At 36.4% G+C, this 25,875-nt stretch overlaps 1 protein-coding gene and 1 long non-coding RNA gene across 3 annotated transcripts; one reads left to right on the top strand and one right to left on the bottom strand.

Moving 5' to 3' along the window:
• Positions 1–11,390: 11,390 nt before the first annotated feature.
• Positions 11,391–15,275, bottom strand: LOC122001285. Its single transcript, XR_006117308.1, has 3 exons — positions 15,158–15,275; positions 11,715–12,314; positions 11,391–11,574 (listed from the first exon to the last, which is right to left on the bottom strand). It is a non-coding gene; the product is annotated as an uncharacterized LOC122001285 (long non-coding RNA).
• Positions 13,092–25,567, top strand: LOC122001284 (transmembrane 9 superfamily member 7-like). 2 transcript variants are annotated; one of them, XM_042555946.1, is made up of 7 exons: positions 13,092–13,360; positions 20,783–20,947; positions 21,066–21,175; positions 21,422–21,515; positions 21,591–21,703; positions 23,892–24,039; positions 24,166–25,567. In XM_042555946.1, exons 1-7 carry the CDS (start codon positions 13,244–13,246, stop codon positions 25,321–25,323), a joined length of 1,905 nt encoding a protein of 634 aa, XP_042411880.1. In that variant the 5' UTR covers positions 13,092–13,243; the 3' UTR covers positions 25,324–25,567. The 2 variants fall into 2 exon arrangements, with proteins under 2 accessions (XP_042411880.1, XP_042411881.1); XM_042555947.1 differs by lacking the exon at positions 13,092–13,360 and adding an exon at positions 16,960–17,058.
• The last annotated feature ends 308 nt before the right edge of the window (positions 25,568–25,875 follow it).

Genomic DNA, 25,875 nt, shown 5'->3' with positions numbered 1-25,875 from the left:
CCATCTTTGGCCATCGTCACCGGGTCTAGTTGTCGCATCCATCTTGCTCCTTGTTCCGCTGTGCCACTCTGATCCTCAAAAGGTTCCACGCCTTGCAAGATTTGATCCGCGACATAAATAGAATTTTATATTTTTCGATCCTATATTCCTCGAAGGAATGTATATGTAAACTAGATCGAACATAAAATAAAATTTACATACATCGATCCTATATTCCATAATAGGAATGTACATGTATCTAGATCAAAAAATAAAATCCTAATAAAACTAAATACAGCTCCTGCTGTATTTTATAATACAATCATGCACACATAATAAATGCTCTTGACATGTCCAAGGGTCCAATCACACACATAATAACTATAAGTCACAATAGTTGGATCCTGCATCCACAAAGTTAGCACATCCTACTATTAACCTGCCTAAATTATGTATGACATGTGCATAATTAAACTAATACCAAATACACAGAGGCAAAATCCTAGATTTGATACCAATTGTAGGATCGAAAAGAATTTAGATATCTCCACAATGACATAATATTGTCCACTTTGGGCCTAAGCTCTCATGGCTTTGCTCTTGGGATCTCCCCAAAAGGCCTCATGCCAATGGAGATATCTTTTCTCTTATAAACCCCATGATCTTTCCCATGTGTATTCCAATATGGGACTATGTTTACAACCTTGCAACCCCAACACCTTCATCAGTTTAATTTACAAGAGGGATCATCTTTAACATGGTAAACTCTATACGAGAGGTACAACTTAGAAAATAATAGTATACAGATTGATTAGTTAGAGATTGAATAAAAAAGGTAGGTTCTTCAAGAACCTGAACATTTTAATCCCACCTACCAACTTGAAAATTAAATAAGAAGAGAAGAAGAATAAGTTGATTACCTCAAAGAGTACTCAAACTCAAAGTCACTGCTCCTTGATGCTATAACTTGATGTGCTTCTTCGATTCCTTGGAAGAGAGAGGGAAGAAGAAGAAGAAAAAGAAGGAGGAGGTGTGGATGAGTTAGGATTGGGTTACCACGAATTGAAGAAAGAAAAGATTAGAACAAGAAGTTAATTACCTCAAAGAGTACTCAAAGTCACTGCTCCTTTCTATTATAACTTGATGTGCTTCTTCGAATCCTTGGAAAACGTTGATGGAGCCAAGCCTCGCTGAGGGAGAACAGTGAGGGAGAATGCTCCTCTCTTCGAGAACGCTAGGAGGAGGAAGCCGAGGCTCGCTGGGAGGAGGAAGAAAACGGAAGGAGAAGACGCGACAGTGCTTTTGAAGAAGTTAGGGCACGTGACTAATTTTGCTGGGGGGAGGATTAGGGTAGGGGAGGGAGAAGTTGCTGCTTTGCAAGGGGGAAGAGGCTCAGAGAGTTAGGGCACGCAAAAAAAATCGAACATTGTGACGCGAGAGGACTTCATTCGCGACGGAGAGAGAGGGCTGAGGTGGAGTTGGCCACGCGGACTGCCCACGGGGCCGCGGAAAGTTTTCACGGTAATATATCGCGACGAGTATCATTTCTCTTTAAAAAATTTAAAATTTAATTTTAAAATTAAAAATCAACAAATAAAATTTAATTTAAAATTTTAAAATTTAAAACTAATAAATTAAATTAAATTAGTAGTATATTTACGTGAGAGAATGAATATATTAATATCGTATATATGTGGCATGTGGACCCCATAATAATGAGTGATAATGTTAAAATGAATATGAAAGAATAAAGGTGTTAATATAATATATATGTGACATGTGAACCTCATATTTTTTTGATGAAATGGTTACAACGTAGATGTTGAATAGAAAAAAATCTCAATTGTAACAATTATGAAACTATAATTACTATAATATTTATAACATTTATAATTTCATAATTGTTGGAACCCCAATGTTGTTTTGGTGTGATCAACAAGTTAAGTTAGTGTTGGTGCGGTTAGCACTAACGATTTAACCAAGGTTTTAATGAATGAAAAATAGGTTAAGTTAGGTTTATTGTTGATCTAACACTCTGATTGAGTGTGCAGGATAAGTCCAGACAGGTCGACGGGCTGACCGGATGTCTGGCACGAAGCCCAGCTAGGTCGACGGGCTGACCAGATAGCTGGCACGAAGTCCAAGCGGGTCGACGGGCTGACCGGACGCTTAGGCACGAAGCCCAGCTAGGTCGATGGGCTGACAGGATAGCTAGCACGAAGTCCAGACGGGTCGACGGGCTGACCCGACGTCTGGCAGGTAAGTGAGGTAAGTCACTGGAGGGGAGTGACTGCGAGGACGCGTTCCCAGGAAGGGAACATTAGGCGTCGATCCGGCTTAGATCCATTTTGGATATCTAAGTCGAGATCGTGACTAGATTCCGGTCTCGAAAAGACGGAATCTAAGTCATACTCTTTTCTTGTTAAATCATATTACTTTAGTTGTGCTAACAATCTATTTTGCAGAATATATATTTGCCTCGGACTAACTCTGTTTTGCAGGAAAGGAAGTTTCTGGAAATAGGAGGTCCGGGCGCCCGAAAGGGATCCGGGCACCCGGAGGTGAATTTTATCCAGGCCAAGTCGTCGCCACGTGGAGTTCGCTGATTAGACCTGCCACGTCGCACCAGGGCGCCCGGAAGGGATCCAGGCGCCCGGAGCAGCATATAAAAGAAGCCCCAGGGGTGGAGCTTCAAAAACAACTGAGAACTCTTCGACTACTTGCTCTGCTGCTCTACGCTCCTGCGACGCTAACAAAGCCCCGACAAAGTGCTCCTTCTTCTTTGGTTAATTTTCTTGTCGGTATCACTTTATTTCCATTAGCATTTCTGTACCTTAATTTGTAATAGTATTTCGAATTGCTAGTGAATTGCCCAACGAAAGTACTCAAGGAGTACGGGCCTTCGAGTAGGAGTCGTCACAGGCTCCGAACGAAGTAAAATTCATTGTGTCCAATTTTTATTCCGCTGCGTTTATACTCGTTATTTTTCGAATCGATATTCACCCCCCCCCCCTCTATCGACGTTTCACGATCCAACAAGTGGTATCAGAGCAGGTAACGCTCTGATATTGTTTGTCTTTTAGATATCAGAGCAGGTACGCCTTTCGTTTTTTTCCCTCCAAAACCGTTTTTGAAAAACACATCATCATCTTTTCACCGTTGCTTAGTATTGATAAAATATTACATTTTCAAAATTTTGGAATAATATTTTTTTATTAATATTTTATTAATATTTTATTATTTTTCGAAATTAGTGCAATATTATATTCCTTTTCCAGCACTGCTAATCCAAGACCAAGTCTTGGGATTTTTTGTTTATTTCTCTTGTTGGGAAATTATGACTCTTTTAGAAGGACGGAACCCCTGCGAACCACCACCATACGATCATGAAGACTTCAACTACTGGAAGCGATTAATGGAATGCTTCTTAGGAAGCGTAGACATCGATTATATGCTAATTTTGAGGAAACATTCTCAAAACTCGGAACTGAACAAAAAGGTAAGTAACATTATTTGTAATGTTTTACCTAACAATACTTTATGCAGATTAGAAAAGTACAAGAATGCATATGAGCTGTGGACCCAGTTGATCAAGCTTCACGAGACGCCAATGGAGCTAGAAGATCAAGTTAAAGTCAAATATGGACTCGAGTCAAATCCAACAGAGAAGCCTACTGAATTAGGGGTTGCGCTCAAGGTTAGTAATATTTATCAAAATACCCCTGCTAATAGTAGTTTAAATAATCAGCATGATGATAGGTATGAAATTAGTCCAAGTATGGTGCATGATAATCTAGATTTAAATGATTTAGATTCAAAATCATAAAATAATCTAGACTCTGATCAAGTCAATCAAGACTCTGATCAATTTGGCATCAACCTTGACTTGGTCAAACAGAACAATGACCAAATCAATTCAAATAATTTAATCAATTCAGAAAATTTAAAACTAGGTGAGCATTTAGACATAAATAAGTCAAACATTAAAATAAATTTGAATTTAAATGCTAAAAACGAGAAAATGGATAAAATCAATAAATACCTTGATAAAATATTTAGTAATCAAGATAAAATCAGTCTAGAAAATGCTATCCAAAACCAAGATAATTTAATTAATAAAAAATTAAACTTTAAAGATAAAACTAATTTAATAAATTCAATTAACCATATCAATTTAAAAGGCAAAGAAAATGTAAGGATAAAATCAAACACTTTGATAAAATCAAAATGGAATTTAACAAACTTAAAATTAAATGTTAAAGATAACATATTAATTTCAAAATTAACAATTAATAAAAAGCTATTAAAGAAAGATAATTCAATTAACCCAATAAAATTGAAATTGAAAGAACATTCAAATATTAAATACACTCTCTTAAAGAAAGATAATTTGACCAATTTAATTAATTCAAAATAAAAAATTTAAATTTAAATTACAAATTAAACATTAAAACTTAACTAAAACCAACTCTAATTATACAAAAATCTTAAATTAAAGACCAATGATTCAGGGGAGGCTCCAGAATAGCTGGCACCTCCAAAACTAACTTACCCGACAGGGTAACCCAAACAAACTAACCCGACAGGGTGATTAGGATTAGTTAAAAAGAGACCAAGTTTAACTTGAATCATGGTACTGGTGAAGTTTTTGGATGATAGTACGTTAGGGAAGCTTGGGCATCGCATGTCTAGAAAGATATGGTTTCGATCTGGTGCATTTGGCCAACTGGAACTGACCGAAGCTACCCTTAAATGAATCCTAACCAGTTAGACCAAAATTTAGTACTAAGCTCCGTGGATAGGACTATTAGGAAAACCTCGAAAGGTTGGTTACTACTAATGACGTCCATGTGACTCACCAAGCTTAGAAGTTTATCCGAAAATTACCTATTTGTGGAGACCAAAGCTAAATCTGAACTTAACACAAGTTAAACCAAAACTCCAAAATTAAAAATCTAATTTTATCTCACAAAATCATAGGATTCCTTGATTGACAATATAGATCGGGTGAGATGAATAAGGCTTAAATTTGTTTAATTAAAATTACTTTCAAAATTTCAATTTCAAACTTAAAAATTAATTTCAAAATTTTAATTTTAAACTAAAAATTAATTTCAAAATTTTAATTTTAAACTTAAAAATTAATTTCAAAATTTTAATTTTAAAACATAAAAATTAATCTCAAATTTTTAATTTTAAACTTAAAAATTAATTTCAAAAATTTAATTTTAAACTTAAAAATTAATTTCAAAATTTTAATTTTAAACTTAAAAATTAATTTCAAAATTTTAATTTTAAAACTTAAAAATTAATTTCAAAATTTTAATTTAAAACTTAAAAATTAATTTCAAAATTTTAATTTTAAACTTAAAAATTAATTTCAAAATTTTAAACTTAAAAATTAATTTCAAAATTTTAATTTTTAACTTAAAAATTAATTTCAAAATTTTAATTTTAAACTTAAAAATTAATTTCAAAATTTTAATTTTAAAACATAAAAATTAATTTCAAAATTTTAATTTTAAACTTAAAATTAATTTCAAAATTTTAATTTTAAACTTAAAAATTAATCTCAAAATTTTAATTTTAAACTTAATTTTAAACTTAAAAATTAATTTCAAAAGTTTAATTTTAAACTTAAAAATTAATTTCAAATTTTTAATTTTAAAATTATAAATTAATTTCAAAATTTTAATTTTAAACGTAAAAATTAATTTCAAAATTTTAATTTAAAAAAAAAACTTAAAAATTAATTTCAAAATTTTAATTTTAAACTTAAAAATTAATTTCAAAATTTTAAATTTTAAACTTAAAAATTAATTTCAAAATTTTAATTTTAAACTTAAAAATTAATTTCAAAATTTTAATTTTAAAAACTTAAAAATTAATTTTAAACCTAATCTCCAAATCTTAATGTAAAAAAAAAAAAGAAGAAGGAAAAAATAGAACCTTACTAGAAGCCTCTAGAACTATGTTAAATGAATATAACCTACCTAAATATTTCTGGGCAGAAGCTGTTAGCATAACCTGCTATGTGCAAAATAGAACAACATTAAATAAAAGACATAATAAAACCTTCTTTGAAATATTTTATAACAAACAACCTAACATAAAATATTTTAAAGTATTTGGGTGTCCAGCCTTCATCCTAAATACTAGAGAACATTTAGGAAAATTCACCTCTAAAGTAGAAAATGGAATTTTTGTAGGATATTCTCTAAACAGTAGGGGTTACAGAATATATAATAAAATTACGCTAAAAATCGAGGAAACCACAAATGTAAAATTTGAAGAAACCCAAGGACAAACTCAACTTCAACCTACTGAAATTAATAATTCTGAAGAAACCAATTAATCCCTAGACTATGAAGAAGATGAACACACTCAAGAAAATGAACCCCCTAGAACTATAAAAGTAAATCCTAACCATCCAACTGATCAAATAATTAGTGACCCAGACCTAAGGGTTCAAACCAGATCATCTTTTAGGAACCTGAGTCAAATCTCCCTGATTTCAAAAATTGAACCCAAAACTGTAGTTGAATCCCTACTTGATCCAGATTGGATCATCGCTATGCAAGAATAACTAGCTCAATTTGAGCGTAATGAAGTTTGGGATCTAGTGCCACCACCTAAAGATAAGAAAGTAATAGAAACAAAATGGGTATTTAGAAACAAATTAAGTGAAACTGGGGAAATTACTAGGAATAAGGCTAGGCTAGTTGCCAAAGAGTTCAGTCAAGTTGAAGGACTTGACTACGATGAGACCTATGCCCCAGTAGCCAGACTAGAATCCATTAGAATGTTACTAAGTTATGCAGCCCATAAGGGATTCAGACTATATCAAATGGATGTTAAGTCAGCCTTTCTCAATGGACTAATAAAAGAAGAAGTGTATGTAAGTCAACCTCCTGGTTTGAAAATATAGAACATCCTGATTATGTCTTTAAGTTGAAGAAAGCATTATATGGACTTAAACAAGCACCCAGGGCATGGTATGAAAGGCTAACATCTTACTTAACATCCAAAGGATTCAACCAAGGTCAAATTGATCCAACCTTGTTTGTTAAATTACTAAATAACGACATATTTATAGCACAAATATATGTAGATGATATAATATTTGGTTCAACTAACTCAGACTTTCTAGAAGAATTTATTAATCTAATGGAACAAGAATTTGAAATGAGCTTAGTAGGAAAATTGACCTATTTCCTAGGATTACAAATCAAACAAACAAATAAAGGAAATTACATTTATCAATACAAATACACTAAAGAATTACTTAAAAAATTCAGAATGGAAAATACAAAAGAAATAAAAACAACCATGGCAGTAAACACAATCTTAGACAATGACCCAAATGGAAAATCAGTAGATCTGAAGTACTATAGAAGTGCAATAGGCAGTCTACTCTACCTAATTGCAAGCCGACCTGATATCTTATTTGCAGTTAGTATGTGTGCAAGATACCAAACCTGTGCTAAAGAATCCCATTTGACTCAAGTCAAAAGGATTTTTAGATATCTTAAGGGAACAACAAACGTAGGAATCTGGTATCCTAGGACCAGTGAGTTTGAATTAATAGGATATTTTGACTCAGATTATGCTGGGTGCAAATTAGACCGTAAAAGCACAAGTGGTGGATGTCAACTACTAGGCCCATCACTTGTTAGCTGGTTTAGTAGAAAGCAACATTGTGTTACACTATCTACAACTGAGTCAGAATACATAGCCATAGGAGAATGTGTAGCCCAATTATTATGGATGATGCACGCCTTAAAAGATTTTAACTTAAAAATCACAAATGTAAAAGTCTTAATTGACAATATTAGCTCAATAGATTTAACAAAAAATCCAATGCATCATTCAAGAACCAAACACATTGAACTCAGGCACCACTTTATCAGGGATCATGTTACTAAGGGTGACATTGAGCTCAAATACGTTGAGTCCAAGTCAAACTTAGCTGACATATTCACTAAACCACTCCCTGAAAATGAATTTAGCCATTTACATAGAAAACTAGGAATGTGCCTAATAGACTAGGAATTTCGAATTTCAAAATACTTTCAAAATTATTGCTTTCAACTTATAGGTTCAAACATGTGTCAGTTTTTAAAACCTTCCTATTTTTAGATTTTTAAATAAACTTTTAGCCTTAGACTAGTTCAAAATCCTTAGAGAACATGCACCCATAGGACTAGTTTTGAGCATCTCACCAAAACCTTAGGCTTACCTTGCTTGTGTTTGCCGAACAATAAAATGGGGTGAGATGCATAGGCCACTTGCCTAAGACTTAATATGCTTATTTCAGTGCATCGACATAAGTCTGGGCGTTAAAAACAAAATATATATTAATCAAGTTAAGATTGACCTTAACTTGACTAACCAAGTGAAAGCTGCTATCTTTTGATAAGTCAGTCAGTAACTAACTGGTTAGACATTTGATTTAATGTCAGGTCCAGGGGGAGGAATCAATTAAAATTTTTTCGGTTTTTCAAAACATTTTTATTAAAAATTTCTTAAACCTATTTTTGAAAACTAAGTTATTGAATTTCAAAATTAGATTTAACGTAGTTTTGAAAATTGAATTTAAAAATCTAGTTCTGATTACTTAATTCTACTTAATTCTACAAAAATTAATTTTTGTAAACTAAGCGCAAACTTAGTGTTGAAAATTAAACTTCAATCAATCTTGAAATATATTTTAAAACTTAGTATTTAAATTTTGCTTATGTTTGAAAAGAGTTGAAACCTGTTTTAAAAAATTATTTTTCTTGAAATTTAGAACTTATTCTTAAACCTTAACCTTAGATGCTATACTTGAAAAATTAGCTATTTTTCACAAAACTTAGCCTTTAAATCTGGATTTTTTTATATATACCTCTATTTTTGAAAACTAGCTTTAAAAAATCAAGTCTTTTATGTACTTAAGTATTGAAAGTTGAATCCTTTACCAACTCAGTTTTAGAAAATCAATTTTACCTAGTTTTGAAAAATAGATCTTTTAAACTTGTCTCAAAACTTAGCTCTTTTACAAAAGATAAATTACTAAGTTTAACTCCCCCAGATTAACTTGACATGATTCCTTACTTTGTCTGAAGTCTATATTTTTTTTTTATTATTACTTTAAACATGCTTATTTTTGATGAATGTCAAAGGGGGAGGGTTAGGTGGGTTAAGTTAGCCAAACCAATTGAAAATACAAACTAACTTAAAAAACATCCACATAATGATGTTATCTGTTTTTTGCAAATGTCTTCACTAACTTAACCAGGTTGTCATTCCATCAAAAAGGGGGAGATTGTTGGTGCGGTTAGCACTAACGATTTAACCCAGGTTTTGATGAATGACAAATAGGTTAAGTTAGGTTTATTGTTGATCTAACACTCTGATCGAGTGTGCAGGATAAGTCCGCAACAGTCGACGGGTGGCGGATGTGCACGAAGCCCAGCTAGGTCGACGGGCTGACCAGATAGCTGGCACGAAGTCCAAGCGGGTCGACGGCCTGACCGGACGCTTAAGCACGAACCCCAGCTAGGTCGACGGGCTGACCGGATAGCTGGCACGAAGTCCAGACGGGTCGACGGGCTGATCGGACGTCTGGCAGGTAAGTGAGGTAAGTCACTGGAGGGGAGTGACTGCGAGGACGCATTCCCAGGAAGGGAACATTAGGCGTCGATCCGACTTAGATCCATTTCGGATATCTAAGTCGAGATCGTGACTAGATTCCGGTCTCGGAAAGACGGAATCTAAGTCATACTCTTTTCTTGTTAAATCATATTACTTTAGTTGTGCTAACAATCTGTTTTGCAGAATATATATTTGCCTCGGACTAACTCTGTTTTGCAGGAAAGGAAGTTTATGGAAATAGGAGGTCCGGGCGCCCGAAAGGGATCCAGACGCCCGGAGGTGAATTTTATCCAGGCCGAGTCGTCGCCACGTGGAGTTCGCTGATTAGACCTGCCACGTCGCACCAGGGCGCCCGGAAGGGATCCAGGCGCCCGGAGCAGCATATAAAAGAAGCCCCAGGGGTGGAGCTTCAAAAACAACTGAGAACTCTTCGACTGCTTGCTCTGCTGCTCTACGCTCCTGCGACGCTAATAAAGCCCCGACAAAGTGCTCCTTCTTCTTTGGTTAATTTTCTTGTCGGTATCACTTTATTTCCATTAGCATTTCTGTACCTTAATTTGTAATAGTATTTCGAATTGCTAGTGAATTGCCCAACGAAAGTACTCAAGGAGTACGGGCCTTCGAGTAGGAGTCGTCACAGGCTCCGAACGAAGTAAAAAATACCTTGTTCAGTTTGCCTAAGTTTTTTATTATTCCGCTGCGCTTAACTCTTATTAACGCGATTTTTTTGAATCGATATTCACCCCCCCTCTATCGACGTTTCACGATCCAACAGTTAGGTCCTGTGTTGTTTCAACCTTGTGTCTAAGTGTGCAGGGGCTTAGGAGCACAAGTACTCGAGCGGAAGACGCAGCTAGCGAGAAGGACGGCATGGGGAGAGAGCCGACGGGCTCGGTGTGTCCGAGGGATGAGGTGCCGTGGAAGAGTACCCCGGTGGACGAGAAGGAAGCGTGCGCTGGGTCTGAGGGACTAGAAGCCGGAGCGGAAGATTGCTCGGGGAGCAAGAGACGCAGCTAGCGAGAAGGTCGGCACGGGAGAGAGCCGACGGGCTCGGTGCGACTGAGGGACGAAGACTGCGGACGAGTACGCTGGCGGACGAGAAGGAACCATGCGACGACTCCGAGGGACGAGGAGCTAGAGCGGAAGCCTGCTCGAGAAGACCGGGAGTTGGATTCGAGCGAGCCCATTTCTGGATGGTAGAGATCACCCAAGTAAGAGGATCCGGAGCAGAAGACCCGAACCGAGACGGGACTAAAACAGAGTAGAGGTCCCGGATGAAAAAGTCAACCAGAGTTTACTTTCGGGGTCCGGGGCACCCGGAGATGACCGAGGCGCCCGGACCCCTCCGGGGCGCCTGGAACCCTTCCGAGCGCCCGGACCCCTCCGGGGCGCCCGGAACCCTTCTGGGCGCCCGAACCAGCCTTTTGACCAGGATCGAGTTTTGACTCGATCTGATCGTTGGGGGATAAAGTTTATCCCCCAGGGCGCCCGGAACCCTTCGGGGCGCCTTGACCAAGGCTATAAATATAGCCTTGGTCCAGAAGCTTTTCAACTATCACGAGCATTTCATTTCCAAACACTTGTACGCTTTAGTTGTAGTTAAGCTTATGTTTTTGCGCTTCAACGTTGTAAGAGGCTTCTCCGCCTGAAGGAGTTTTAGTGCTTAATCTTCCTTAGATTAACAACTACATCGGTTGTAACCAAGTAAATCTCTGTGCCTCGTTCTTTTTAATGTTCTATTTACTTTCTGCTTATTATTTATGCAAGTGTTAGCTTAAAGATTTTGAGAAGGGTTGTTTGCCTTTTGTCTTTACAGGACTAACCAACAACCCCTTCTAGCCGGCCGCAATGGTCCTACAATAATTTCTATAACATGTGACCCTACTCTGAAGCTGAGTAGATGGCCACCAGGAAATAACGCTGATGTAGGTCTTCGTCTGCGGTGAAGGCGCTCTGCTCCTGCAATCACAAGTCGTTAGTGCCAAGCCGGGAAGGGTTCCCGATGACGGCCCTCCGACGGTCAAGTCACACAACAGCAGAAGGAGAAAATAGAGCAAGTAAAGAAGTGAATAGTGGTGCCAAAAGACGTCTGCGTGTACCTCCGCGGATGACCACCTCCCTCCTTATATAGAGCTTCGGCGGGCTGACTGCACACTTCCTGGGCAAACGCGCAATCCCAAACTTTCCCCAAAAGCTAACATCGAGAAATGGTCCCTGACATCTTACTATAACGGGGCGAACGCATCCCTGTCAAGGCGGCGGAATCTTCTCCCGTACGATTTTCTGTTCATCAACGCCGTCAGCCAGCGGCATAGACTCCCAAAAGGATGTTGGCACGTATCCCCCGTCTGATTTGTCGGCCGTTAGTCTGATTGAACTTCCCTTGATCGACCTGGCCAGCCAATTCCCTAACCTCTTACGAGTATATATAAGCCGAGTGACGTGAGTGCCTTTGGTCTCAGTGCGTTGTAGGCTCAACCAACCCTTCTTGAATTCTTCCGGCCGATCGGGTTGTAGGCTTGACCCACCTTCAGCGAACTCTTCTGGCCGATCGCTGAACTCTTCTGGCCGACCGACTTGTAGGGACTTCGGCTTAGCTAGTCCCTTAGCTGACCACCTCTTAACTTTGACGACCACCTAAGCGTTGAACTTCCTTGGATGTGGGCCCTCTTGGATTATCACCGGATCAACATGTTTGACTGATTCAAGATTTAATATGTGAGATAAAAAATAATAATATTTAATAATATACTTACGAATCAATTGTGATTTTTGATAGGAGATTGATGGGTGGATATTTTTATGATAAAAATAAAAAACAAGGGCTCATATGATGACTTTTAAAAAATAAGAGCTATTTTTTATTTTTACCTTAGTTTTTCCTAGTTCAATTTTATTTTTTTGGATAATTGAATCGGCTCAAATCTAGTCCATTTTTATAAATTGAATCAAACATTATAGTAAAGTTTTCATAACTATGTCCCTATCGATAAGGCACTCAAGTAAATTCTCAAATGTTTAATATTCCGAACTAATTTGAAATTATTAAAATTATTTCTCTTTTAAACATCTCGATTAAAAATTATGGATAAAATTATTTCTCTTTATAAAATCTTTAACACCAAGCCGGTCTGCTTCGGCTTTCGTGTATGAATTTTAATATTAAAAACCAAAGCCATAAAATCAGTTGACCAGTCGATCACGTACGCTCTCCCACAGCATTTGCTTGGGAACCAAGCTCTCGCCCGGGGACCACGGCGTCCCAGCCTACCAGATCGTTCACCGCCTGCACCATCCGAACCAACGTATACCAGCAAACGCACCCAAGAGAACACCAACCCATAAAAAACCTTTGCGGCTATCCAATTGGTTCCCACGGAAAAAAATTCCAACCCCTTAACGAAGGTATACACACCTGAGTCGTTTTCGGCGTCCGCTTCGTTTGAAGTCAAATTTCATCGGTTCAATTGCTCAGGCGAGATTAAATTACAATTCCAGTTTCATCCTTCTCCATTCGAGCTTTGCTTCTTTCTCCCTCTTCCCCCATCGAATCGGTCGTTTCGCTCTTTCTTCTCCGGGATCGCCCCGCGATCTCTCTCTCTTATCTCCTTCCTCCTCGCCTCGCGCAATGGCTAAGGCGAGCGGCGAGGTCGCCGCGTGCCTACTCCTAGCACTTCTGCTCGTCTTGTTGCCCTCCGCCCGCGCCTTCTACCTCCCCGGCGTCGCTCCCCGCGATTTCCGTAAGGTGATCCGTTTTATGCTTTGATCCCTTTGTTGATCTGGGTGAGGATCTGGATTTTTCTCCGATTTCACGAGATCCGGGTTTGTTTTGTGTTTGTGCATCTTATATTTCGCTAGATCTGAGCTTCCAGTCTTTTGATCTTGTCGCTTCTTCTGGTAGAAATTTTCGTTTGATGTTACTGTTGATGAATCTTCATGTAGGATCTGATCTATAGGCCCCTAATCCCGAGCTGTCATCTAACTTGGCGCTATTTCGATTAAATCTAAACCTAGAAGACGGTTCAGTCTTAAGATGTTAAAATTTTCTTGCTCGTTAATCACAAGTTGCCATTGACTCGATTTATTCTTTATTACTTGAGTGCACGGGATTTGTCTTTCAACTGACTTGCATTCTGTATTATTGTTGCATTTCCAATAGAGATGACTGGTATTAGTTTCATGGTGAGATGTTAAAACAATGATTCACTCGATGTTTTTCTCCTGCTTTTCAAAGGAGGTTCTGATTGATTCATATATGTTCGTAGGCTCAACTTTGTATTCATTGCTCGTTTATTTTTCCCTCTAGATGTATAAGAATTAAATTAGATTGAAATCAAATTATCAGGCTAAGTAGTCATTGATTTAGGTGGTGGTTAGAAGTTGATTATCTTCTTACTTAGAATTAGGGGACGTTGATTTATTATCCCTGATAAGTTGAAAGAATATGATTAATGTGAACACATGGCTGTTTCTTCTTAGTAGAAGATGAAATTTTATTTTACCCCCTAGTTTACTTTTTCATTTTGTCACTCAATGTTCAGAATATTACATTTTATCCCTATAGTTTGCAAAATAGCAACAAGATGCCCTCAAGTTCTTGTTACTTTTTAGAATGCTCCAAGCTTTTAATATTGTCAAAATATCCCTAAGTATTGGCTACTTCTTTAATGATCTTCAATATTTTATTATTTTAAAAATATCTCAAGTTTTTTAATGCTATTTCAAATACCCCTTTTGTTATCTCTCAATGAAGAGTTTAAGAATTGGGGTCATTTGTCACACATGATCATTTTGGTGGAATTTCATAAGGGTGAAAAAAATGGAATTGTATGTTGAGTTTTAACTATGGGCATTTGCAAGTTTCTAATTTCATCCATTAGAGGTTGCTCGTACATCTTCTTTCTTTTGAAATCATCCATTTCTTCAGCAATGACCACTAGCTCAACACCAATATTGATATGCTTCGTGTCCAAAATGTTTTTAAATTTTGAAGTAGAAGTTGGGTTTGGAGTTAATATTTTCGGTGGTGTTTTTCAGTTTTTAACTGGAACAGTGATCAGTGTGCACAGTGATTGTGATTGGTGGGTTTGGGTCTTAGGATGAATCTCAGCACTTTGGAAGGGTGTTTTCCTCATATTTGCTTCTCATCAGTGAGCCTCACCTATTAGGATGTAACAAGAACCATATGTCTTGTTCAAACTTTACTCCGTTTTTTTCAGGTTTTATAATGAGCTCGTAGCTCTTGCTGTCCAATTTAGTCAGCAATGGTTTTACAAGCTTAAACCTCAAGACAGTTTCATCCTCTTCCTTAGATAGTTATCTTTCTACATATGTACTTAGATAAGGTCTGAGAATTCTTGAAGACAAAGGAGACGAAAACAAAGTCTTTCCTTAGGCCTAGAAAATTTTATTAAGTTGCCATAGACATTTTACGGAAAACATGCAGACTAGGAAGTTACAAGCATACAAACTAATTTGGACAGTAGCTAATTACAAACTTGCATAAGAAAATTAAAATAGTAAGGACATTATAGGAGCATACTTGTAGAAACTGAAATCACACTTGCACACACTAGCACACTTGCACACAGTAGCACACTTACTTGTTCTCTCTTGCTTCGTTTGCTCTAGCTGAGATGGTCTTTTATAGGGCGTGTTGGTTGTGAGGATTGTTTAGAAGAGAAGGAAAGAGGACAATGATCCCTCTTTATAGTCGAGAAGAAAGAGGGGGACGCAGAGTGGTGGGAAGGAGCTGTCTTCGTGAGTGGAGGAAAAAGAAGGGAGGCATTAGGTAGTGGAGGATTAGTTGTAGCAGGTAGTGGAGAATCCACTTAGTAAAATTTTCTGTAGGTAGAGAAATAATGCTAGTTGACGTCATGACTTACGAATTGATGTGAGCTGAAGTCACGGCTTACGTCTGTTGCTATGACTCCATCATGTTGTCAAGATTATGTTCACCCATTGAGTCTCAAGACGGGGCTCTAGGGCTGGTAGCTTGAGTTGGAGTGTTGGTTCTGTTTAGAGCACGCTTATAGGATATTGCTGTGTTGGCGAGTTTCTTTGTTGCCCACCTTTAATATTGCTAGAGGGTCATATGTTGGGTAGAAAAATTAAACGGAATAAATTTGGTGCCCATGTCTCTTGGCTCGTAGATCTTTTCGGTGTATGTTTTTTCAACTAGTATGTAATTGTCTGATCTCATAACTAATTGTTTCCTTGGATCGAAGCATGCCAATGCTTAAATTGATTTCCCGGTGTTGGAAGTGCTACCACTCTAGATTAGGATCGAAGGGATATTCTTCAATGGCTAGCTGGTTCTATCTTTAGATTTATCCACTCTGGCGGGAGCTTTCAAATGTGTAGATAACAAATGTTTCTTCTTCAAGGGTGTGAGCTATAATGCTGCCCAAAGTCAATAAACCTTCCTCTGAAATTTCTGGGGGCATATTTTTCAAAGTCAATATTGTCTTTTCTGAAGGAGTAAAGTAGTTGACATTAACAACCATATTTGTTTGAGTCTCCACAGGCTTTGGAGAGTTTTTGACATTTGAGTTTATAACTGAATTCAGCTTCGTAGATAATTGTCGTACCTCTCGGAGGGTTTGTATGGAATGTCTTAAGTATTTCACATATAAGTCAAGGAACATTTGGAAGATCTTTCTATCATACTTCGAATATATGTGGATATGTGATAGTAGTCGGGAAACCCAAGAACATTGATTCTGAAGAATTGGAACGTTGGAATCAATGTTCTTGGGTTTCCCGACTACTATCTCAGAAGTCATATCCACATATATTTGAAGTATGGTAAAAAAATTAACTTTCCAAACGTTCCTTGACTTATGTGAAATACTCAAGACATTCCATACAAACCCTCCCAAAGGTATGATAATTATCTACGAAGCTGAATGCTGACTATAGATTGAAATGTCAAAAGGTCTCCATAGCTTGTGTAGACTAGACAAATATGGTTGTCAATGCCAACCAAGGTTTAAAATCTTGGCCATGTCGAGATTTTGGTCATGGATCTTAAAACTTTAAATATAAAATATATTAATTAAGAATAGAAATTAATCTAAATATTTAAACTACAAAATATATATTTTTTTTAATATATATATAATTAATGGGATAATTTTATTAGAGTTTAGTTAAGCCTATTTAAAACATCCCTACTATAGCTAGGAATTGATTGAAATTAGTATGCGTTTATTTAATTTTACTATTCCTTGACACCTGTTGCATGATAAGTTTGCCGTGGCCGTGGGGCTCTCGGGACGAATCCGCCGCTTGCACGACGAGTTCGCCGCCACTGCAAGGCTCGTGCAATGAGCCCGCCGTCGCCACGGGTCTTGCGCAATGAGTCCGTCGCCGTGGGGCTTGCATGATGAATTCCAAGGGGCTTGGAAGCTCCGATGTCGATTTCAATTTGCGGGCGGAACAGTAAGTTTCACTCATTTCGCCTGGCACAGAATGATATTTTAAACTCTAATGCCAACTACTTAACTCCTTCAGAAAAACCAATATTAACTTTGAAAAATATGTCCGAAGAAATTTCAGAGGAAAACTTATTACTCTATTTACTTTAATGGATTATGGACTTCTACACAAACTTTAGTACACAATTTGGATTCCGTTAAAGACTTCCCAAAGAAATTGGACAACATTATAGTTCACGCCCTTGAAGAAGAAGAAACATTTGTTATCTGCATATTTGAAAGCTTCTCGCTAGAGTAGATAAATCTAAAGATAGAACCAGCCAGACACTTAATCAAGATAAACATCTATGAGATAAATTGTTTTCAATTAGAAATTGAAGAATATCCCTCCTATCCTGATGGGCAACACTTCCAGCACATCAACTTAAGCATTGGTGTGTTTCAATTAAGGAAGCAATTGGTTATGGGATCAACATGAAGATCTAGACAATTACATACTAGTCGGAGAAACATACATTGAAAAGATCTATTAGCCAAGAGATGGGAATCAGATTTATTCCGTTTGATTTTTCAACCCAACATATGACCTTCTACCAACATTATTAGAAGAAGGTTGAAAGGTGGGCAACAAAGAAATTAGTTAGCTCAACAAGATCAATAATATCCTACAGGCATGCTCTAAACAGAGCCAACACCCCAACTCAAGTTACCAGCACCATAGCTCCGTCTTTAAACTCAGTGGGCCAACATAATCTTTGACAACATGATGGAGTCATAGCAACAAACGTAAGTGGTGACGTCAATTATCATTATTTCTCTACCAGAAACTTTTACTCCGTGGATTCTCCATTATCGGCTATAACTCATCCTTCACTTCGTGCTGCCTCCCTTCTTTATTCTCTACTCACGAAGACAACTCCTTCCCACCACTCTTGTCCCCCTCTTTCTTCTCCACTATGAAGACAACTCATTGTCTTCTTTCCTTCTCTTCTAAGCAATCCTCACAACCAACACACCCCATAAAAAACCATCTCAGCTAAAGCAGATGAAGCAAGATAGAACGAGTAAGTGTGCTAGTGTGCTTTAGCACAAGTGTGATTCAGTTTCGTGTAAGTATGCTCCAGTAATGTCCTTACTATTTTAATTTTCTTATGTAAGCTTGTAATTAGCACATAAGCTTGTAATTAGCTACTGCCCAAATTAGTTTGTATGCTTGTAATTTCCTAGTTTGTATGTTTTCCCTTAAAATGCCTATGGCAGCTTAATAAAATTTTCTAGGCCTAAGGGAAGACTCTATTTTCATCTCCTTTTTCTTCAAGAATTCTCAGACCTTATCCGAGTATAAAGTCTCTAGAAAGGTAACTATCTAAGGAAGGGGATGAAACTGTCTTGTGATTTAAACTTGTAAAACCAACAAGATCTACTGAAACCTCGTTATAAGACTTGAAATAGTCATGGTAAAGCTTGAACAACAAGACATATGGGTCTTGTTGATTCCTAATAGGTGAGGTTCACAGATGAGAAGCAAATATGAGGAAAACACCCTTCCAAAGTGCCTATATTCGTCCAAAAATGGCAATCACTGCTCACACTGATTTCTGTTCACAGTTAAAAACACCACTGGAAATATTAACTCCAAACCCAATTTCTACTTCAAAATTCAAAAACAACTTCGATAAGCATATAAATATTGGTAGTTGTTTATTTATTGTTGAAAATTGTATTAACTCAAAATTTGTCAAATTCATGAGATCCTAACCCTTTTTTAACAATGACTTATTATTCATAAGAGACTGTTATAATAAAAAACCTGAAAAATTCTAACATACATATCTATAAAACTAAATAGACATTTATAGAGACTAGCTAAACAACCATATCCCATAATTTATGAAATGTTTTCGGAATCATAATTTCCACACTCACCAATAGTTGCTTTTTCTAATAGCTACTTTCACCAATAGTTGCTTACCCTTTCACCGAAACTGACTCATATTTTTCCTCATGAAATCGGTTGTTCCTTCACGATCTCTCATAAGCCCTCATTACCACATCTTCCCATCACAACACTAAACCTTAAATCTTGCATAGAGCAGCTAACAACTTCACAATGACAAAGATAGTGAGGAGCGAGTGATGGGAGGAAGAAGATGCAATGGTGGGGTTTGTAAGAGATCGTGAAAGATTGAGCAACTTTACGGGGAAGGACATGATTGAGTGGCTATTGGTGAAGGAGCAAACTTTTTATGTGGAGGAAGATGAGTGAGTAGTCATTGCTGAAAAAAAAAAAGAGTGGACAGTTTCATAAGAAAGAAGATGAGCAAGCAACTATTGGTGTAAGAGTAAACCATTTCATAAGGAAGAAGATGAGTGAGCAACCTCTAATGATAGACCAAGAAATTTACAAATGTGCTGCTAGTTAAAAACTAAACTTGTGGCTACAATATTTTACCTTTATAAAATCCACTCTAAATGTTCACATGTGACAGACACATAACCTCAATTCTTTACTTCTCTATTAAAAGATAACATAGAGTGGAGTTTTGAATTAAGATTACATGCTTTTTGAAAATTAGTTAAAACTTGGGGGGCATTTGATAATATTGAAAACTTGAGGCATTTTGAAAAGCAGCCAAAACTTAAGGATTGTATTTTGCAAACTCTAAGGAGTTAAAATGTAATATTCTAAACTTTGGAGGGTAAATTGAAAAGTAGGTAAACTATGGAAGACAAGGGAAAAAGGAAATTTTCTCTTTGTAGAATATTTATAGGATATTTTTCTGAAATAAGGGTTTGGCGACTCACATTTAGAAGTGTGCACGCAGTCAGAGTCTATATTTTTATTTTAAACTTCTATGTTTGACTCGTTTTTAAGGAGAGACTTGACGCAATAGTAAAGTTGTTACCGTGTGACCTTATGGTTATGGGTTCGAGTCGAATAGACCCAATGCGGTCTAAACCTTCTTCGAGACCCCGCATTGACGAGAGCTTCGTGTATTGGGCTGTCCTTTTTATGTTTGACTTGTTTTTGGATTATAGTATGCATCTATTAATTTAGTGAGGCGCGCTCAATGAACGACTTATTGTCAAAAGCTAAAGTTCTCATTGCCATTCTAAAAGTTATGTGCAAATAACTTGTTTAGGAAAGAGTTCTTTTTCTTTTTCTTTTCAATAAAAAATCTCAAAACAAAAGGAGAAGTGTTGTGAGAAATGTGCACACTGAGAAATTATCAGGAAAATAGGCTCAATCAAAACATTATTTTTTCGCTCATTTGTGGGAATCGTCAATTTTCCTCTGTGCAAAACTTGATTTTTCTATTAAAAAGGTGATACCACTTGTACTTTACCTTTTCTTTTCATTTTTCAAAATTTTAATTTCATTGGAAAAGGAGAGCAAAGAATTTCACAAACCAAATATACCTTAGTGTTTGTGGAGTTATATCTTATTGAGAGGACAAATCTTCTCAGAGGGTGGGATCTTGGATGTTTATTATTCTAGATGTCCAGTGACTGTTAGTCGTAAATAGTTGATGCTCAACTGCTATCTTGGATGTTAACATGTCAGTTTCTGATCAAAGCATGGTATTATCTGTGTTCATGGATGTAGTTCAGCATTTATCTACTTTGTGTCTTTTTTTATGTTTTATTTTAATATTTATTTCTGATCTAATCTTTTGTTTAATTATCACCTGGTCCAATTATTGACATTGGCTATTCTTTTTTCCCAGGGTGATGAATTACAAGTTAAAGTGAATAAACTTTCCTCCACTAAGACACAGCTTCCATATGATTACTATTTCTTGGATTACTGCAAACCTTCGAAAATAATGAACAATGCTGAAAATTTGGGGGAGGTCCTTCGTGGTGATCGCATAGAAAATTCTGTTTACACAGTGAGTATTGATTTGTTGCATGTCTTCCTCAATAAGATTTGGTTACTTGACGTTTGTACTTGTGGACCAATTAAAACCTGCTCAACCTCTCTTTTTTCATTTTGGCTTTTAATCTCAGTTTAAAATGAGAGTTGATGAGGGTTGCAAGGTAGCTTGTCCAGTAAAACTCAACTCAGAAACTGCTAAGAACTTCAAGGAGAAGATTGATGATGAGTATCGTGTAAACATGTATGCAATTTATTCCACTCAGCCACTTATTATATATTGCAATTGCACTAGTTTTCTTGTTGCAGTTATCAAGTTTTTTCCCCACATCTTATAAAATTCATATTTTTAATTATCTTGGTCAAAGTTGTACACTTTTTAGGATTCCTGACGATCTATAGTTTTCTTGTAAACATCAAGTTTTTTTTTTTTTCCACATCTTATAACAATAATATTTATAATTATCTTGGCCAATGTGTTACACTCTAGGATTCTGGACAATCTACCCCTTGCAGTTGTTAGGCAGCGGAGAGATGGAAGTCAAGCTACTATCATCGAAAATGGTTTCCGTGTTGGATACAAGGTAAGTTATTTACTACATCATGTAAACTTTCTGGAATTTGTTTATTATATAGTAATATGCAATTTCTGTTATTAGGGGAGGGACAATAAATATTACCTCAGTAACCATCTTAGTTTCAAAGTCATGTACCATAAGGATGTGGAGTCTGATGAAGCTAGGATTGTTGGTTTTGAAGTTATTCCAAGCAGGTACTGTTGTTTAATAAGCTTCTATTTGATCCAGATCTTATTGTTAGCAAACACCTATATTTGTGTCGGCATCTGATTGCTAATAATGCAGCATGTGATTATTGTGTAATTTGTCTGTGCTACATAGTAGTTTGGAATGGTTAAGAATTTGCTTTTCTTCTGTTATCAATGCCTGTTTTGTGACTATACGGAGATAATAAAGAAGAAAGGTTCAATTTTTTTGGTAATTTATGTAAGAGGAAAAGTGTTGTTAATCTAATCCTCATCTTTAGCTTCGGTGCAATCTTTTTCCGTAGTTTATTATGATACACTTTTGAAAGTTTGCTAGTCTAGAATCCAACTATTGTTTTTTGATCATCAGATCATTTGTTATTCAGTGATGTCTAGTAACTGTGATTTCCCATTTTGCGGGAGTATGCTTACTATGACTGTTTAACCACGTATAAACAAAGACTAGGCAACTATGCATTTCTGAACTTTTTTCTTATGGAGATCCTGAGGTGAACAATCCATTAAGTTGGGTTTTCTCTTCTTGTTCATTTCCTCTCCATGTTTAAGCTAGACATAAAACAAAAATGATTGAGTTCAATATATGGGTGGAGGTATTTTTATTTTTTACAGAGATTTTTATAATGCATAGTGGAATAAACTTACAATATAAAATCAGAAAGTTTGATTAAAAAGGATATACATTAGCAAGTCAAATTTACAATAATCTTACTTCAAAGTTACTCTATGAGCGCGGAGGCTGTACTAACAGCTCAATATACATTAGTAAGCATCAGTAAGAACTTAGTAACTACAGCTATCAACTTTCTGCAAACAAAAATATTGTCCTTTAATTTTTGCACATGGTAGTCATTTTATTAAGTTCTTTGACATTCTTGTCCAGAGGAAAAAATTGATTGTTGTATCACCTTGATGATCAACATCAAAAATTTCTTAACAACGAGCATGGATTGTGATAAAGCAGTAAGATTCATATGGCCAACCCCAAATATTTGAGACTTAAGCTACTTATGGAATGTCAGGATAAAGGAGGAGATTTTGATAGCAATAAGTAGTAGCCATGCTTTCCATATTAAAGAAAGAGAAATTTATTTGGAATTGTAAATTGCACCTTTTAAATAGGTTGCTTTACTCTAGATGCCTGTATCAGTATCCTGTTCAATTCTTATTTTTAACTTAATATTTCTCACATTCTTATCAATGATTCTGATGCCTCCCTATATTAACTATTATTGAAAGAGTAATTCATTTCCCACACTTATCTATTTTGATGCTACTTGTATCCATATCTTGTACTTGTGCCTAGCCAATTCTGATGTTCCAATCTGAGTCTAACTTGAAGTAATTAGTTGAGATATATTTATGGGCATGTCTAAAAATTAGTTCAAATACCAAAAATCCTTTAGGTTGTGGAAAATGTGCAGTAAGATGTTACAATAACCTAGATTCCATCTCATGCTTCACACTTAGTATTAGTTGAAACACTTAATTGTCATTTGTTGTTCCAAAAATTTATTTAAAATTTTGAATTGTCATAGATTTATATTTTGAGGTAAACAAGCTAAGTGGACACAATATGGTACTTGAAGTTGAACCATTTTATTAGATTGACACTCATTTAAGTCTGTCTCTGCAAGATTTGATGCACGTCGGGTGTTGACACACGATACTGGGTGATCAAAACTCTAGCACTGGGCCATATTTAAAGCCATGGCTCTAACAAATAATAAAATTGAAGAAACTAGGTTGAGATGATATAAATATGAGTTAGCACTACCTATAAATCCTATAGCTAGTAGATTTGAATCTATTATTAGATTGAAATATATAAGGAAACATGTCATAAAAAATTATTATTCAAATATATGGAAAAAGTGATTTAGTCAATTTTGAATATTACTACTAATTTATAGCCTTCAATAAAATTTAATGAAAGGATAAGTTTTATGTAACTAACACTAAATAGTTGTGACAAACTTGGCTTTCATTCAAAGTGTTTGGTCTTGTCCAATTAAGGTTTTCAAGATCCTTTATACTAGTAAAAGGACCATCAAAGTAGCTTCAGCAGTCCAATTTATTTGAAGTTTTTGGTTACATGCATTATCTCATACTTAATTTTGTATCATGATAGATAAATTATAATTTGCTTGCTTACCTCTCTCTTGCTTTTTACCAACAGTGTGAAGCATACATACACTGAATTGGGTGATAAGAACCTTAAAGTTACCACATGCACCTCTGAGAGCAAAATATCCCCTGGTGGCAATCCACCTCAAGAAGTAACTGCTGACTCATTTGTTGTTTTTTCTTATGATGTTACCTTCCAGGTGTGTAGCGTCTTTCTGGAGCTTATGTTGTAAAATACTTTTCTTCCTTGATATGCCATGTATATTGTTCAAGTATTTCTCATACATCTCTATCTTATGTTGTATCATGATATATGTTTATTGCAGCCCAGTGAGATCAAATGGGCTTCTCGTTGGGACACTTACCTTCTCATGAATGATGATCAAATCCACTGGTTTTCTATCATTAACTCTTTAATGATAGTTCTCTTTTTATCGGGCATGGTCGCCATGATTATGCTGAGGACTCTTTACAGAGATATAGCCAACTACAACCAGCTAGAGTCACAGGATGAGGCCCAGGAAGAAACAGGATGGAAATTAGTTCATGGGGACATCTTCAGACCACCGCTTAACTCTGGGCTTCTTTGTGTGTACATAGGAACCGGAGTTCAATTCTTTGGAATGACGTTGGTTACTATGATTTTTGCATTGTTGGGTTTCCTTTCTCCCTCCAACCGTGGGGGCCTGATGACTGCTATGGTTCTACTCTGGGTTTTCATGGGGCTATTTGCTGGATATTCTTCTGCCCGTCTCTATAAAATGTTCAAAGGTTCAGAATGGAAGAGGATCACCTTGAAAACTGCTTTCATGTTTCCTGGTATTGTATTTGCCATTTTCTTTGTGCTGAATGCTCTGATATGGGGTGAGAAGTCATCGGGTGCTGTTCCCTTTGGAACCATGTTTGCTTTGGTGTTTTTATGGTTTGGCATATCTGTTCCTCTGGTTTTTGTCGGTAGCTACATTGGCTACAAGAGGCCAGCTCTCGAAGATCCCGTTAAGACAAACAAGATCCCCCGGCAGATACCTGAGCAAGCTTGGTACATGCAGCCTGTATTCTCTATACTAATTGGTGGGATTCTTCCATTTGGTGCTGTTTTCATTGAGCTCTTCTTCATCCTGACCTCAATATGGCTGAACCAGTTCTACTATATCTTTGGCTTCCTTTTCTTGGTCTTCCTCATTCTCATCATAACTTGTGCTGAAATTACAATTGTTCTTTGCTACTTCCAGCTCTGCAGTGAGGACTATCACTGGTGGTGGAGAGCCTATTTGACTGCAGGATCTTCTGCTCTCTACCTCTTTGCATATTCAGCATTCTATTTCTTCACAAAGTTGGAGATAACCAAATTTGTTTCAGGAGTTCTCTACTTTGGCTACATGCTGATTGCATCTTACTCATTTTTCGTATTGACTGGCACAATGGGTTTCTATGCTTGCTTCTGGTTTGTCCGCAAGATATACTCATCTGTGAAAATTGACTGATCAGGGTGTTGGAAAACAGGCGTTTGAAGCAGTCTTGTCAGCATTTGGGAAGTTATCATATTTAGTTGTGGTAAAAGATCTTCGTCACAACAGAACAGGCTACCGGTAGTGCTTTAAGGCAAATATAGCATGGTGTAGGACTTTGCTTATTGTATTCCACTCTTATTATTTTTGGACGTGTTCTTTGTATCTTTGTTCACTCAGAATCCATCTATATTGAATGAATTAAAGCACTTTTGAAGAATGCATTATTCTCATTTCAACGTTTCATTGTGGATTATGACATTTTCTTTATTGCTCTAGGATCATTCACATTGATTTAGTAGTCATCTAACCGGATTGAAGTAAGTGTTCAGTTGAATTATATTTTTTGACTGATTCAATGGGATGAAACGTGACTAACAAGATTGACTGGTTAGACGTCAGGCTAAGGTAATTTGCTGGTTCGGTGATTACTAGCTATTAGTGTCAGGCCAAGGTAATTTGCTGTTCGGTGATTATTAGTTATTAGTGTAGATGACTAAGATAAAAGAGAATGTATATTCAAATATA

Source organism: Zingiber officinale, chromosome 7A (assembly GCF_018446385.1).
Source record: "Zingiber officinale cultivar Zhangliang chromosome 7A, Zo_v1.1, whole genome shotgun sequence".
In the NCBI taxonomy this organism is placed as follows: domain Eukaryota; kingdom Viridiplantae; phylum Streptophyta; class Magnoliopsida; order Zingiberales; family Zingiberaceae; genus Zingiber; species Zingiber officinale.
Note: the sequence above shows the minus strand (reverse complement) of the source record. Positions and strands in the feature narration are given on the sequence as shown.